This window comes from Impatiens glandulifera, chromosome 7 (assembly GCF_907164915.1).
Source record: "Impatiens glandulifera chromosome 7, dImpGla2.1, whole genome shotgun sequence".
NCBI lineage: Eukaryota > Viridiplantae > Streptophyta > Magnoliopsida > Ericales > Balsaminaceae > Impatiens > Impatiens glandulifera.
This window is the reverse complement of record NC_061868.1, coordinates 44,427,678-44,444,872: the sequence shown is the minus strand read 5'-3', so window position 1 is coordinate 44,444,872 and position 17,195 is coordinate 44,427,678. Positions and strand designations below refer to the sequence as shown.

Sequence of the window (17,195 nt, the reverse complement as noted above, 5' to 3'; positions counted from 1 at the left end):
TATATATATATATATTAAAAAATAATTATTTAAAATAGAAGATATTTTAATATTTTGATTAATGATTTAAGTGATATAATAGGTAGGAGGTGAGTGAAATAATGTTTAATTTTGTTTGAATTATTTAAAAAATTTAAATTCGAATAGTATTTTAATTTGATAATTTGATTAGTTTTATTTATTTATTTTATAAAAAAATCCCACATTATATTATGTATTATATTATGTATTGCCTATTTGAGTTGAGATGATGTTGGATGTCCCACAGAAAGTTGGGCTTGATGATGCGGTGGCCCATGAAGCGGTGGTCAATGAATAATCAAATGCCCTCTTCCCGTAAAGCTGCCACGTACTAAGTAAACGTGGCATTTATCCTTGTAAACACGTTCTACTGAAAATATACAGTAGAAAAACACATATAGCTTATGTTTATAATGAATAAAATCAATTGATTACTTGAATTAAATTGATCAAAGAGAAAGAGATGGATGAGGAGCTCCGATCATCTTCCATACCAGCAACAAACTCCAGCAATGACGAGGCGGAGGCGGTGCAAGTATCTCCGTTGAAGAGACACTGTATTTCTTTTGGAGTTTCGGTACAAGAAAAGTTTCGATATTTCAAGGCCACTTTAGTCGGTATTGTAAGTATAATTAATTGTCCAAATTTTAATTAAGACATATTTATAATATTTGTGACTACTCTAGGCAAAGAAGATGAGTGCTAGAAATGAGCAAGAAGCGACCGAAGCGGATCTTATAGCTTCGAAGATGCAAGTCGAAGCTGCCGATGAAGCTGAGAACGCGAAGAATAGACTTGTTCATAAATAATTAATCTTACAAACTCATGTAATTAAGAGGAATGAAACCATGTATATGTTTTGTCTTGCTCTTTTAAGACTCTTTTCACACTTGTGTTATGCCTTTCAAATATATTTATAGAATGTTTCTTTAAATATATTAAGTTCAATTGTCATGAACAAGTAGGATGTACAATTCGTTTAAATGATAGATATAATACTTAATTATATATAAATAATAATAATGTTATATAAGTATGTTTTTAAGATTTCAATGTAAATTTTCAGTTTTAATTATCTTGCTCTAAACATAGATGAATTAATATAAGATCTTTTATGTCAAAAATATACATATTCAAGCTTGCCTCAAGGATTTTAATTAAAATAATAATAATAATTACTAATTCAAATAATCATAACCAATAAAGCACAAAACACCATATTTCTTAATTAAAATCTAATCATTTTAATAAATAAGAAAAATATGCTATATTAATAAATATAATTAATTCATTACTCCATTGTTCAAATACTCTACACATACATATACTATAGATAAAAGGGTATCACTCTATATGGACCCAAATACCCTCACTTGGTACACTTTTATGAACCACAAACAATAGATAGTATCCGGGCGGGGCAAGTTTACTTGAATCCGGAGCCGATACCGTCAACAAATACATCGATGCCCCATTGTGTATAACTTTCCCGATATTTTTTAGCACTAGCAACCGTTGATTCATAGAGAATGAATGTGTGTTGAATGATGGCGCTACCATAGTCACCGAAACCAAAGCATCGAATATGGGTCCGGTTACTTTGAACCGAATGGAGATCGATTGCCCGTGTCGGAGTTTGATTTGGTTAACGGGCGAAATTATAGTTGGGCGGGTGGATGCAAACTGCGGGTCTAGATAAGACGGACTAAAAGCTTCTAGGCTTAATTCCGTGGGGAATAAAGTTGAAGTGAAATTATATTTCTCATGGGGATTACTACCCCCAACTACAACCCGACTATCACGTAGTAAAATTGCGGTTGAATGATACATTCTTGGTATGACACTCGGGTTTTGGATCTCGAATCTCGACCCGTATGGATTATCCGGGCGGTACGTAACCGGGTTGAGAACCGGACTCCTACCGAATTCCCAACCCGCTGACCCTTTTGATGCACCGTTAATTATCAAAACGTCAGCGTTCGGTAGTAACACCATATCACCCATTAGCCTTGCAAGCGGCATTGTTTCCATGACCCACATTGGATTTGGATCGGTTATTCGGATCCTGGCACATGTGTTCAATGCGACGCCAAATTGCCCTTTTATGGCGCTTGTATATGACCCGCGTCTAGCCCCCCCGCATATTAAAACTTCGGCTTGAGCCGAGTTCTTGATCGGAAGTAGAACTGCGGATCCTGTACTCGGGTAACACCGCGGGTCCCCACCCGGGATTTGCGGGTAATTCTTTACCACAACCCGTTTAGTGTAATCAAACAGGATGGCCCGATTGTTTGCGAAAATGAATAGATTACCGTCCACGTTAAGAAACACAAACGGGTATAGATTGTTTTCTTCCTTCGGGTCATTGGTTTGGACCAAGAAGGGCAAATTGTAAGCTGAAGAACTGGAGGGTGTTTTCGGGTAAAACTCGTAATTAAACTGGCGTCTGCCGCCGATGATGATCTGTCTGCCATCTGGAAGAATATGATTGGTGGAATACCATCTTCTGTTAATGAGCTCCGTCGAGGTTTCCGTCCAGTCGCAGTTCAGACACGGTCTGATTGTTCTCACGGCGTGATCACCATCGTTGAAACCCCCGGTCTGCACCAAACGACCGTCCGACATCAAAGAACCGGATGAACACCAGACATCCGTCATGACATATAACGGTCTGACGGAGTTCGTTACGACGTCGTACTCGACGGAATGAGCTGTGCAGTCCACTTTCAACGCCTTGTCTTTCCAATCACGGCGGCAATTTCCATTTGGAAGGGAAATATTCGACTTGCCAAAATCGGTCCGGTCAAGTATTACGATTCGGTCATTTGGAAGTAGCTGCATGTGCATTGCGGTTATGCCGACGCTAGACTGGAGTAAATCCCACCGCCCCCATCCGCCGCCGTCCACGGATTCGATAATCCCAGCGAGGACGGCGACGAAAAAGATGATCCATAAATTGAACTTCATTAATAAAATTATGATAAATTGAAGAATAAAAAAACAAAGGTGTTACAAATCTACTTATTCACGAGAGTGCGGTTTGAGAATAAATAAATACTATATTTTATAACCCGTGAATATTTACAGCTAATGAGTAATTGGGCAGGGGCGAAAATGGTAACAATATAACTAATTTACAAATATAGTAAATTAAAACTTAAGATGATAACTTCATTCACAATTAGTAAAATTATCTGTACTCCTCTAGGCTCTACCATATATATATATAAACTCATAAACGCGTATTTAAATTCTCAACAATATTATTTAATTAAAATCAATTTATATTTTTTCATTAATATAAGGATATAAATCATTTAATTTTAATTAAATGAGGTGATATATTAGCTAGTATTGATTGTTTATATATATAGTTTCCTTAATAGGCATGCATGCATGCATATAATTAATTACATTTAGCTAGCAACCCATCACAGGTATAATATATTTATTCTTAAAGTAGAAAAATGAATCAAATAATTAATCTTTTTGCTCCTTCCTTGTATAGTAACTATTTAATACGTTTTTAATTAAATTACTCGTTTAATTTCACTAAATAATTGCATTCAACATCAAGAGTGATCATGATATTATAGCTTTCTTGGTGAATATCATCACAATCACAATATCTCAAGTATATATACTTTATGAAACCATTAAATAATATTATTTAGTACTTACAAAAAAAATTGTTTTAAGTGATCAATATTGCATGTTTTTATTATAAGTAACTTCTTGATACATTTCATGTTTAGGTAATTATTTAATATTTTTATAATTTAAAGAAGAAAAAAACATAACCTCTACTGAATGGTTATAATATTCTAAAAATAAATACTTATAAATAAATCACATCTAACTTAATTTTGCTTGCTCCTCCATTTTATTTTAATTATCTGTTAATGAAAATAATTATTATAAACTTCTTTTTAATTTTTTTAAGGAAATTAGCAAGATTGATACGCCACAATTATGCCATCAACTTTAAATTAATGCGTAATAAGAACTGAAGCTAACATCTTTAATCTTTTTAATAAATTGATATAAATAAAAAATATTTGAGATGATATTATTATAAAATTTCAAAACAATAATTTGAAATATCACATTCAAGATTTATTAGTATTCATGGAATTGATTTATTAAGAAATAACTTATAAAAGGTTTAAAATGAATTGTGATTCATAAGTTTTGTAATTTAAACTTAAATATTGGAAATAAATACACTTGTGCAATAATCAATTTGTTTGAAGGAGAGTCTCACCAACCATCCAACTTTGGATACAATTTCAAAATTGTAAGGCTTCTTTATCATCATACATTTTATTAGTTTCCTAAAAATATCATATAATTAAATCAAAGAATAATCAAACAGAGAAAAAGTCGAATATTATCAAGGAGATCAAGGACCACTTTGATAGAGCAACCAACCAACTTTCACTTCACATCATTATGGCCTAATTTAATTTGGATTAGGTCTCAATCCTTATGAAAAGAAGATGATAATGAGAAGTTATGTTTATTTAAGGCATCCATTCACATTAATCACAATTGTTGTTCTTCTTTGGCCAATGTTCATTGTGATTTTTTTTTTTAAAATCATGCAACTAATAGATCGTTACGTTACGTTACGTAATTCAACCATTGTACGTGTTTTTTCAATTTTACACTTTATCAACCATTGTATATTTGTAGGTGTTATTCATGTTTACACTTTATATCATTGTACCTTTATTTATCATATAATTAAGGAGGATTCAAGAAATTGGAGCGAGTTTGAAAAAAATTAGATTGAATCTTAAGAAAATCAGAGAAAAATTATGAACAAAATGAGGGAATGAATACTAATTTTTTTTTTTTTTTTAAATTAGAGGATCAATCAATATATATTTATTTTTTCTTCATTTGTTTGGACATCTGATAAGTTTGTGTTCATATTCCTGGTCACATAATAATAATTATTTTTATAAAAAATAAAAAAATAATAATTAAAATAATACAATAATGTTTTATGAGTTGAAAAACACTTTTTTCCAACAAAGGTATATAATAATATAAGTTAAAATTTAATGATGAAATTAAATATGTATTTTATTCAGGTTCAATTACCATTTAGCATTGAGAATGATTTAGCTTACTCAATATATTAAACCATGATCATAAAATTAGAAATAAAAATAAAATTGTATTTTATTTTAAAATGATAATGTCCAATTTGTGATAAAGAGCAGTTTTGATATGCATTTTTTTTTCCATGTAAATCATAATCCGGAAAAACTTATCAATAACCAAAAATAGACAATAATCTAATTCATAATCCAATAAATTACTATATAATCTGATACAAGATCCAAAAAAAAATCTTATACAAAACCGAAAGAAAAAATAATACTATTAATTTAAAAAAATAATAATAATCATGATAAAAATAACAAATTTCAAAATAGCCAAATAATTTATTAATTAAGTACCTAAATATGTTAGTAGGACTGTTTTTGCCCTTTAGTTTGACACGTGACCTTTATTTTAACCAATGGATACAAAACTACAAATTGGCAAGGAAATCAATTATTTCAAAAAACTAGACTTAATTTAAATATTTGATAACCACATATCCTCCTAACTCAATTATTCTAACTCAATTAGTTGTTTTAAAATGACAAAACACAATCACATATTCCTCCATAAATAGTAAAACAATTTTTTTTTTTTTATGTTTTTATTTTATTAACCTGCCACAAAGTCAAGACCAACTCTTCCCACTTAATATGTTTTATTTTCAAAACCAACATACGACTAACTTAATATGTTCTAAGTATCTCGATATGTATCTTTCTATTGTCGGGATCAAATAGTTTAAGGTGTTATTATATATAAACCAAAATACAAAATAGTTAATTTAATTTCATACATGGGATCAAAACTAAATAAAACTCCAAATAATGGAATGGAAATTTCATTTATATATATGGGATAACATCAAGACCTTATGGCTCGAGTTTAAACAATCTGATGAATCTCAAAGGAAACTTGAAACTAGGTTATTTCCATTGTGATAAATGTATATATATCCTCAATCTGTGAATTGGAAAGATAGAAATAAATCATAACTTGTAATGGAAATATGATCAATGGCCTGCAAGCTTACCTACCATTAATAACTTTATGCATTGATTTAAATAACATGATCAAATCTTTTTCAACTTTTAAGAAAATTGGATTAAATGGACAGTTTGGAAACTGTGTATGGAAAGTGCTTATTGCTTTAAGAAGTAGTTTTTATAGAAAATTGCAGAATTCAAGGAAGAAGATGTGTTACCAACCTATGGTCCTACCCAGCTGTTGCAGCAATTTTACCATCTGGACGAATTGAGGATCCAGCTATGCCGGGTCCATCCAAAGTGTTCTCTTTCTTAACTACACAGGATCCCTATCGCAAAAATCAGAATCTCTACTATCTTTCCTAGTTTTCGAGTGAACAATTAATTATGTGGCAACTCATAAAAGTTAAAAGTACAAAAGAAATCGAAAAACCCAAATATCCGTGTTACAGATTGTTTCTACTAAAATCAAGAAAAGCTCTAAGAACACCTCCGACCATCAATGACGATTTTTTTTCAGGCTTTCTCAAGCTCTCATTTCAGTTCTAAAGTGCTTAGGGAGTTCATCCTTACAAATACAATGATCCTAGATCTTAATTTATAGCCTAAGATGCTTAATTTTCGAATTTGAAGTTATCCGTCCGATTTTTTATTTGAATTCGACACTCCTAATACGCTCCTCTTATTTCTAAAAGATTAGTGATCATATATGATATATCCATTTTTTTTCTCGTTACCCCCTTTTTTCGAGGATGACTTTAAAACATTTTAAATAATTTTACATTCAAAGGCCCTGTATTTAAAGCGGTTCGTACACTAAAGTTGGTCTGAGTCTCATGTCTTACCCTACTCTTGTGGCTCCTGTGGTGGAAGACGAGAAATTTTTATGTTAAACTCGACCCGGATACTATTATTAGAAAAATAAATGTTTAGTTATCGAGGCAAGCTATGTTAGAGAACCTCTTGATTTATATTTCTCTAGCATAAAGTAAAAGATGATGAGAAGATCACTCTCTTAGGAGGGATGATGTCTATAAAGTTGAATGAAGAACCGAAAATAAAGTTGTACACGATTGAAACCACTCAGATTGATAACTAGAATCTTACATTTTTTTATATCTTTGCTTTTATATTTTTATTGTGAGAGGAAACAATTGTTTACCTAATTAAATTAGAAAATAAAACATGAAAACTTTAATCTTTATAGTTAATCCTTAATTAACTTTTCTGTTGAATCTAAGTGAGATTGATATTTTAAAGGTAAGTTGTCATAGGTATTTTTTAATTTTTTTCGATTAAATACAAACTCAAGATAAGAGAGTCGCCACCAATTTTTTATTTTTTAAATTAGGAAATATAATTTAAGCGTATGAACCGTTGATAAAAAAACCTAATGCGGAACCGATTCCTTTTTAGTTTTAGTGCCCTGTTTATTAGCTAGCAATCTTCATTCAACCAAGCAGACAATGAAAAAAGAAAAGAGACACAAGCTTTATCATGGAAAACCCTTTAACAAGAGTAAAAAACCACGGGACCCTTAGGCCGCTTAAATCATCCACTATAATATCGTTTATAATGGATAATACAAGGTTCTTACAAAATAAGGTTTATAATCAGAAAAATTACGTAAACCTTTAAGAACTATACAGAGAAAGAAGTGAAATGTTTGTCTAATTTAACTTCCTATATACAACAGTTTCATCGATCTCGAATGTTCGTCAGACTCAAATTCTGGGATACAACAGTTTCACTGGTCTTGAAATGTTGGTCTGATTTGACTTCCTAGATACAACTATTTCATCCATGGGATAAAAAGACAACATAATTCAAAAAAAATGAAATAAGATCCATTAACTTTTATATTGTAAATGTTGTAAATGACTCTCAAAAATCATTTAATGTCTAATCACAACATTTTCATGATATTAGTTTTTTTTTATCTTTATAGTTGAGTATTTTAACATTATAAAAAATATTATTTTTATAATAACTAATAATATTAATTTTATAACTTAATCTTTTACACAAAAAATATTAGGATTAACTTGCGTTTTTCTTCTTCTTTTATTTGAAAACATTTTAAGCGATCATCAACTATTTATTTGTTTTTTTTTCGATAATATTTTGCAATGACTATCTTGTTGCATTATTATTCAAAATAATTCTAGTAAATAAAATTTGGCAGACATGAATATCTTGTCAATTTTATTAGTCAATAAACTACATTGCGATAGGAGTTATTACAATTAATATATATAAATATATTTTTTGAATATTTAAATATTTATATAATTATATTGCATTAAAATATATTGTATTATAATATTAAAATAATATTAATATATATACATATAATTAGATTAGATTTATTATTTATTACTATATTCCTATATTTTTGAAATAATATTTTTTTAAAAGAAAAGATATTTAATAAATTTTAAATAAATCAAATAATAAAGATTTTAAATTTCATACATTTTATTTCTTATATTTTCACATTTTCTATGAGTAGTTGATGTGGGCTAAATAATTAATTCATTTTTTATTTTACAATTCTACAACCAAACCAATTATTATAAAAAATAAATAAATATATATTTGGGGTGAGTCGGTACGGTATACCTTAATTTTTATTCATACCTTATACATTACTTAAAGTTTCGGCATAGATAAAATTCATATCTTTACATTATCTTAATTTTGGTATACCTTGTTTTCGATATACCTTAATTTTGGTACAGTATTGATAATATACCTTTGATACCTAAAAAAATATTAACTTATACAAAAAAAAACAATTCAACTAAAAATAAATCAAACACCATATCTGCAACTTTTTTTTTTTTATCAGGAACCTTGTACTTCGGTTGTGCTTCATGTAATAAGTCATGTTATACATTATTAAAATAAAAATTTATTTATTTAACTTCACATGTTAAAACAGTTAGATATAAAAAAATGTGACCACATGATTAAGCATATAGCCTATAAATACACTTAATTATTTGACGAGACGTAAATTATGTTTATTCATGTTAACTCTAAGTTTGTGTAACTAAATTTAGTTTTAACAAATATAGAGATTTGAAAGGGAGCGTGATCGGCATAGACGACACGACACGATCGACACGATAGGCACAAGCGACACGATACGATCGCCACGATGGCACGATAGACACAGACATAAAGACACGATCGACACAATATTGTCATACGCTATAAGTCATTAAATTGGCGCCATAATCACTATTAATCAAAGTAAGCGCGATCGGTACAAGCGTCATGATCACACGATCGGCACGGGCAACACGATAAACACATGCGGTACGACACGATTGTCACGAGTGACCCGTTATTGTCTTGCGCGCGTCGTTCATTAAGTGTCGCTAGTCTATGGTTTCTTGTGCATTTGTAAGCGCCGCTGAAGAGCACTTATCATTTGCTAGAATTAGCATTGAGGTGCATCCTAAAAGCACACTACCGAAAAGTACAACAATAGTAAATAGAAAAGGAAAATTTTCTGTCATGGAAATCACTTATGAGTGGAGGCCAAACATATGCTCTTTCTGCAATACATTTCAACATACAAACCAAAAATGTGATTTGGCTAAGGAAGAAGATCAAGAAGTTTATAAAGATGAGAAAGTTAAGATGCAGGAAAATGAAACAAATGTGCCTATAATCAAAGAAGAAAATGTGGTTAATGAATATGAAACAAAATATAAAGAAAATCATGTATAAGAAGAAATCAGTACGAAGAAGGAAGTGAAATCTCAACCTAATCATGTTGAAGAGATAGTTAATGAATCACAATCAAATCAAGTTGAAGTGGTTGCTGATGAAAACAGAGAGAGATATACCCAGACTAATTAAAAAGAAGAAAATAAATCCAAGGTTGATACAGAGAAATCCAAAGTTGTCGAGGATTCTAAAACTGTAGCTAAAAAAAATGAAGACAATGATAAAAAAATTTAAGTTGAGAACAATAAGGTGAAGAGCCCGAAAGTTCTGAAAAATAATTTTGTATCAAATCAGAATGGGTTTATATAAAGAAATAAATCAAAATAAGAATAGACAGTATTTATCAACCTCTTCAGTTCATCCTGTTTCATTGCAAGAGGAAGGGGAAGAGGAAAGACAATGGTAAGAAGACGACGACCAGTTGATACAACAAGTTAGTATGAAAATAAAAATTCTGATTGGAATAATTAGAATTTGATACAGTTTATAATCTTTGTTTCTAATATGTGTTTGTATGTTTAATTGCTACTAATCAGGTTATTTATGATCGTTTGATTGTTATCTTTTAATCATAGATAGTGTTTGTTTAGATTTAATTTTTGACTTTTCAATTTTTGAGATTTTAATAAAATTGTTTTAACTATTTAAAAAAATATATATATAATTTAAACATTGGCTTGTCTATAAGAATGTTGAATTCTTAACAAATGTCTATATAAATAGTAGTCATATTAAATTAATTTTTTTGTATAAACGGTATATACCGATATCGTATCGAAATCAAGAACGATTTTCCAACCGAATTTTCTCATACTTTTACTTTTATTAGTTAGTTATCAATTTTATTTTATATATAATATGTATTTAAAAAAATAATAAAACTAAAATACATATAGAGAAATAAAATTAAAGAAAAAAATAAATTGAAAAGTATAATAGAAGAAATCCGAAGGATTTAGGAAATATTTTAGATTTGTTTGAATTAAAATATAATATATAAAATAAAATGTTGACTCTTTTCTAAATGAATTGAGGAGGAAGACTAAATAAATTAATTTGTAATTCATTTTAAATCTTTAGATAATTCATATGTCTAAATAATTATTTTTTCATTTATTATATGATGATCGAACAATTTATATTTTTAATTTAATGAAATATATGACATTTAATTTAATGAAATATATGTGGAAGAAATGTTTATTTGAAAAAACAAATCAGATATTTAAAATTATTTAAGGTGTAACTTCAAACTTTGAAAAATTTCAAAACAGAGCACAAAAAATATATTTTAAACTATCTTTTTATTTATTATAAAAAATATATTTAAAAAAAGAATAAAAGAAAAAAATTATAAAATTAACTGGTAAAATTTGATTTAAGACTAAAACTTTTTAAATATAAAATTAATAATAGTACAAAGTCATTTTAAAGTAAAATCTAATTTAAAATTAACAAAAATATTACTGTAATAAAATAATATTTTTAATAATAGATTAAAAATAATTTAAATTTCAATGTATTTATCAAAACAATATTTATTTTATTTGTAGCACTTTATTTTATTAATAATAGTTTTTAAAAAATTTATTTTTGGATCTAATATATGATATTATTTAAAAATATTATATTATTATTAATTTAATTTAATTTACAAAAATTTAGTTTAAAATTAACAAAAAAAAAAAAAATATTACTATAATCTTTAGAACAACAAATTTTACCATAACCTTAATTTTCTATCATTATAAAATTTAAGATATATTTATTGAATTAAAATTGTGGTGCATCCTATAAACATTATCAAAAAGAAACAATTAATAGACAGAAAAAGAAATTTTTATCATGAAAATCACTTATGAGTGGAGGCCAGACATATACTATTTCTGCAATACCTTCCAACATGCAAGCCAAAATGTGATTTGGATAAGGAAGAAGATCAGGAAAATTTATAAATGAAACAGAGGTGTTTATAATCAAAGAGCAAAATGTGGCTAATAAACATGAAACAAAAGATAAAGAAAATTATTTACAAGAAGAAATCAATAAGATTAAGGAGGTATAACCTCGAAATAATCATGTTGAAGAGATAGTTAAGGAATCGCAATCAAATCAAGTTGAAGTGGTTGCTGATGAAAATAGAGAAAACGATACTCAAACTGATCAAGAGCAAGAAGAGAATTCTACGGTTGATACAGAAAAATTCAAAATTGCTGAGGATTTCAAATCTGAAACTGAAAGAAATAAAAACAATGATCTAGAAATTCAAGTTTAGAACAATAATGTGAAGAGCTCAGAAGTCCTGAAAACAATTCATTTTTATCAAATCAAAACGTGTTCAAATAAAGAAAGAAAACAAAATGAGAATAGACAGTAATCATCAACCTCTTTAGTTCACCTCCCTATCATTGCAAAAGGAAGGACAAGGGAAGAGAAAGACAATCAATTTAAAATTCTGATTGGGATAATTATGATTTGATATAGTTTAATTATAATTTTTGTTTGTAAACTCTTTATAGGTTTGATTGTTACTAATTAGGTTCTTTAAAGTTGTTTGATTGTCATCTTTTAATCATAGTTAAAGTTTGTCTATCTTTGATTCTTTATCCTCTTATTTTTGAGATTTTAATAAAATAGTTTTAACCAATTTTCTAATAAAAAAATTAGTTTTAACATTGGGTTTGTCTTTACTAATGTTGAATTCTTAAAAAAAATATTTTATTTTATAATGAGTGCATTTAATTTTTAGTTTTATTTATATAGTAACCATACTGGATTAATATATATTATTTTTTAAGTTAATATATTTTTTCGATATAAATCAATAACGGTAGATGTATGAATTTTTTTATACTTAATTTTTCCCATACTTTTATTAATTACTTATTTATTTTATATTATATTATATATAATATATATTTAAAAAAATAATAAAAGTAAAATAAATATAGTGAAATGAAAATAAAGAAAAAAATTTGAAAAGCATATAGAAGAAATCCAAAGATTTAGGAAATATTTAGATTAGTTTGAATTAAAATATAATATATAAAATAAAATGTTGACTTTTTTTTTCTGAATAATTAAAGATGAAGATGAGTTTCATTTGCATCTAGGAGTAAACTTTGGATCCACCTTCAGCGGTAAACAAAAGTTCGATGTAATTGATTTTTTTTACCTGTCTTTCAGATTCGGATTAATAGAGTTCAAATAAATTAATTTGTAATAATAAATTCATTTTAGATCTTTAGATAATTCATATGTCAAAATAATGTTTTTTCATTTGTTATAGGATCCAATTTTGAATCCAACAATTAATATTTTTAAATTAATGAAATATATGACATTTAATAATTATTTTAAAATATATATCATGTTAAAGTATGTGAAAAAATATGTTTATTTGAAAAATAAATCAGATAATTAAATTTATTTAAGGTCTAATTTCAAACTTTGAAAATTTTAAAATAGATCACAAAACATATATTTTAAACTACCTTTCTATTTATTTTACAAAATATATTTAAAAAATATATAAGAGAATAAAAGAATAAATTTATAAATTCATTGTCAAAATTTGATTTAAGACTAAAACTTTTTAAATATAAAATAATAAAATTGCTAATAGTACAAACTCATTTCTAAAATCTAATTTAGAATCAACAAAAATATTACTATAATATATAATATTTAAGATAACAAATTTTACACTAACCTTAATTTTCCATTCTCTATAAATTTTAAGATATATTTAAATAATTAGCATTGAGGTGCATCCTAAAAACTATGTCAAAAAGTAGTAGACAAAAAAGAAATATATTTTCATGAAAATCACTTATGAGTGGAGAATAGACATATACTATTTCTGTAATATCTTCCAACATGCAAGCCCAAAATGTGATTTGGCTAAGAAGAAGATCAAAAATTTTATAACAGTCAAAAAGTAAAGATGCAGGTAAATGAAACAGATGTGCCTATAATCAAAGAGCAAAATGTGGTTAATGAACATGAAATAAAAGATAAAAAAAATTATGTACAAGAATAAATCAATAAGATTAAGGAGGTGTAACCTCAAACTAATCATGTTGAAGAGATATTTAAGGAATCACAGTCAAATTGAAGTGGTTGCTGATGAAAATAGAGAGAATGATACTCAGACTGATCAAGAACAAAAGAGAATTCTACGGTTGATACAGAGAAAACCAAAATTGTTGAGGATTCCAAAGCTGAAACTGAAAAAAAAAATAAAGACAATGATTTAGAAATTTAAGTTAAGAACAACAATGTGAAGAGTCCGGAAGTCCTAAAAATAATTCATTTTTATTAAATCAGAACGGGTTCATATAAAGAAAAAAATCAAAATGAGAATAGACAGTATTCATCAACCTTTTTAGTTCACCTCCCTTTCATTGTAAGAGAAAGGACAAGGAGAAGAGGAAGACAATCAATTGATACAATAAGTTGATATGAAAATAAAAATCCTTATTGGGATAATTAGGATTTGATATGTTTATAATCTCTGTTAGTAATTTCTTTGTATGTTTGATTGTTATTAATTAGGTTCTTTAAGGTTCTTTAAGGTTGTTTGATTGTTATCTTTTAATCATTTTTAGGGTTTGTCTAGCTTTGATTCTTTATCCTCTCACTTTTGAGATTTTAATAAAATGGTTTTAACATTGGTTTGTCTTTAATAATGTTGAATTCTTAAAAATAATATTTTATTTGATGATTGTATTTAATTTTTAATTTTATTTATACAGTAACTATACTGAATTAATATATATATTTTTTAAGTTAATATATTTTTGGGTATAAATCAAAACGATAAATATATTAATTTTTCTCTACTTATTTACATTAGTTAGTTATCTATTTTATATTATATATAATATATATTTAAAAAATTAATAAAAGTAAAATAAGTATAGTGAAATAAAAATAAAGAAAAAAAATTGAAAAGCATAATAGAAGAAATCTGAAGGATTTAGGAAATATTTAGATTAGATTGAATTAAAATATAATATATAAAATAACATGTTGAGTTTTTTTCTAAATGAATTACAGACGAAGAGAAGTTTAGTTCGATGTAATTAACTTTCTACTTGTTTCACCGGACGAATAGAGTTCAAATAAATTAATTTGTTTCACCGGATGAATAGAGTTCAAATAAATTAATTTGTAATAGTAAATTTATTTTAGATCTTTAGATAATTCATATGTCTAAATAATGTTTTTTTTTATTTATTATAAGATGATCGAATTTTGAATCAACAATTTATATTTTTAATTTAATGAAATATATGATACTTAATAATTATTTTGAAATATTTATCATGTTAAAGTATGTGAAAAAATATGTTTATTTGAAAAAAACAAATCAGATAATTAAAATTATTTAAGGTCTATTTTCAAACTTTGAAAATTTTAAAATAGAGTAAAAAAAAATATATTTTAAACTATCTTTCTATTTATTATACAAAAATATATTTAAAAAATATATAAAAGAATAAATTTATAAAATTAATTGTTAAAATTTGATTTAAGACTAAAACTTTTTAAATATAAAATAATAAAATTACTAATAGTACAAACTCATTTCAAAATAAAATCTAATTTAAAATTAACAAAAATATTACTGTAATATTTAGTACAACAAATTTTATCATAATCTTAATTTTGCATCGTTTATAAATTTTAAGATATATTTGTAATTCAATATCTCATCTCTACCATTTTAAGATGACAACCATTTCATTATATCATGCAACAATCATATTATTTTGTTTTATGTTCCAAATTTCACAATCTCATAATACAACCATTTCAAGATCGATAAGATTTTCTACCACTCTCATCTACCGAGATTCGTTAAAATCAACGTCGTATAACCAATATGTGAACGGAACTGACGTTTTGGCAAGAACCATGAGTCACTCTAGGTCCCGCTTGTCTTATTTGAAATCCATTCTAAAACTCCCAAACAACCACGCGGCGGAAACTACTGCCATAAGATTGACAATTACGATGGTTCCTTCAGCTTACCTTATGGAGATTTACATTGGCACACCGCCTTTCAAGCAGATGATGGAATTGGATACCGGCTCTGACATGTCATGGACTCAATGCCACCCATGTGTGAATTGTTTCGACCAAAATCAACCCATATTTAGTTCCAATCAGTCATCGTCGTATGATCAAGTATTGAAATGTTATTCAAGTGATTGTTTCAAATTAGGACGCCATCGTGATTGTACTCGAACCAATGAAAAATGTAAATATCGTATAATTTATTCTAACAAAGATAGCAGCAAAGGGGAACTAGCCAAGGAAACTTATACAGTTGGCGGCACTTCCATCCAAAACATACTTCACGGGTGTGGGCATAACAATATAGGGGAATTTGAGGCGGAGAGCAGCGGTATGATTGGGCTTGGAGATTCGCCTATCTCATTCTTTGGTCAGATTCGAAATTCCATTGGTGGAATGTTTTCATATTGTCTAGTACCTGAGTTCGGTTCAAACCGAAATGCAAGGAGCAGGATCAGCTTCGGAAATAATGAGATCGTGTTTGGGCGTGGAATGATGTCCACCACGTTGTTTAGGAGGAATGCATACTATTTTCTCAAATTGGAATCAATCAGCGTAGGTCGATATAGAAGAATTCAAATGATAACACAATCGATAACACAACCTGGGAACATCTTAATTGACGCAGGCACTACTCTAAACTATTTGCCATTGGTCGTGTTAGAAAATTTGAAAGATGCACTAATACAAGAGATTGGTAAAAGACCATTAAATGTTCCAGATGATTTTTGCTATGAAATTAACACCAATATTCCTACTATCACCTTCCATTTTGCTGATGGCGCAAACTTAGCTTTGTCGAAGATTAACATTTTTACTACAAACGGAAATATGTTGTGTCTGGCAATAAAAGAAGACGACGAAGACGACATGGTCATCTACCCATATTTGGAAACATCTCACAAACGAACTTCTTGATTATATATAATATTCCTGGGGAAAAGGTCTATTTCAAACCAACTGATTGTTCAAGGCATATTTTAACAACTTAGAGTTGAAGGACTCCAATATGATCCAATAATAAGATCAATTTTCTATCTTTTATTTATTTAAATTAATATTACAAACTATTAAAATAATAATTTGCGTTACAATATTAAAATACGTCAATAATATAACCATAAAAAATTAACATCACGACAAAAATGTTTGACTAACATGCATCAAATGAAAAGTCATTTAAAATATTTAAAATAAAATAAAAAATAGTCATTTTATAAACACTTGATTTTTACCACTCATTTTTAT

The 17,195-nt window shown here is 27.5% G+C and overlaps 2 protein-coding genes across 2 annotated transcripts; one reads left to right on the top strand and one right to left on the bottom strand.

Moving 5' to 3' along the window:
- Positions 1–1,359: 1,359 nt before the first annotated feature.
- LOC124910025 (aldehyde oxidase GLOX-like) lies at positions 1,360–2,988 on the bottom strand. The gene has a single exon (XM_047450649.1). The coding sequence runs from the start codon at positions 2,986–2,988 to the stop codon at positions 1,366–1,368; it is 1,623 nt and encodes a 540-aa protein (XP_047306605.1). The 3' UTR covers positions 1,360–1,365.
- A 12,797-nt stretch (positions 2,989–15,785) lies between these two features.
- LOC124910024 (aspartic proteinase CDR1-like) lies at positions 15,786–16,865 on the top strand. Its single transcript, XM_047450648.1, has one exon. It carries the CDS (start codon positions 15,786–15,788, stop codon positions 16,863–16,865), a length of 1,080 nt encoding a protein of 359 aa, XP_047306604.1.
- The last annotated feature ends 330 nt before the right edge of the window (positions 16,866–17,195 follow it).

Coding starts and splice junctions, on each gene's coding strand:
- LOC124910024 (XM_047450648.1), top strand. CDS start 15,786: ATGAGTCACTCTAGGTCCCGCTTGTCTTATTTGAAATCCATTCTAAAA.
- LOC124910025 (XM_047450649.1), bottom strand. CDS start 2,988: ATGAAGTTCAATTTATGGATCATCTTTTTCGTCGCCGTCCTCGCTGGG.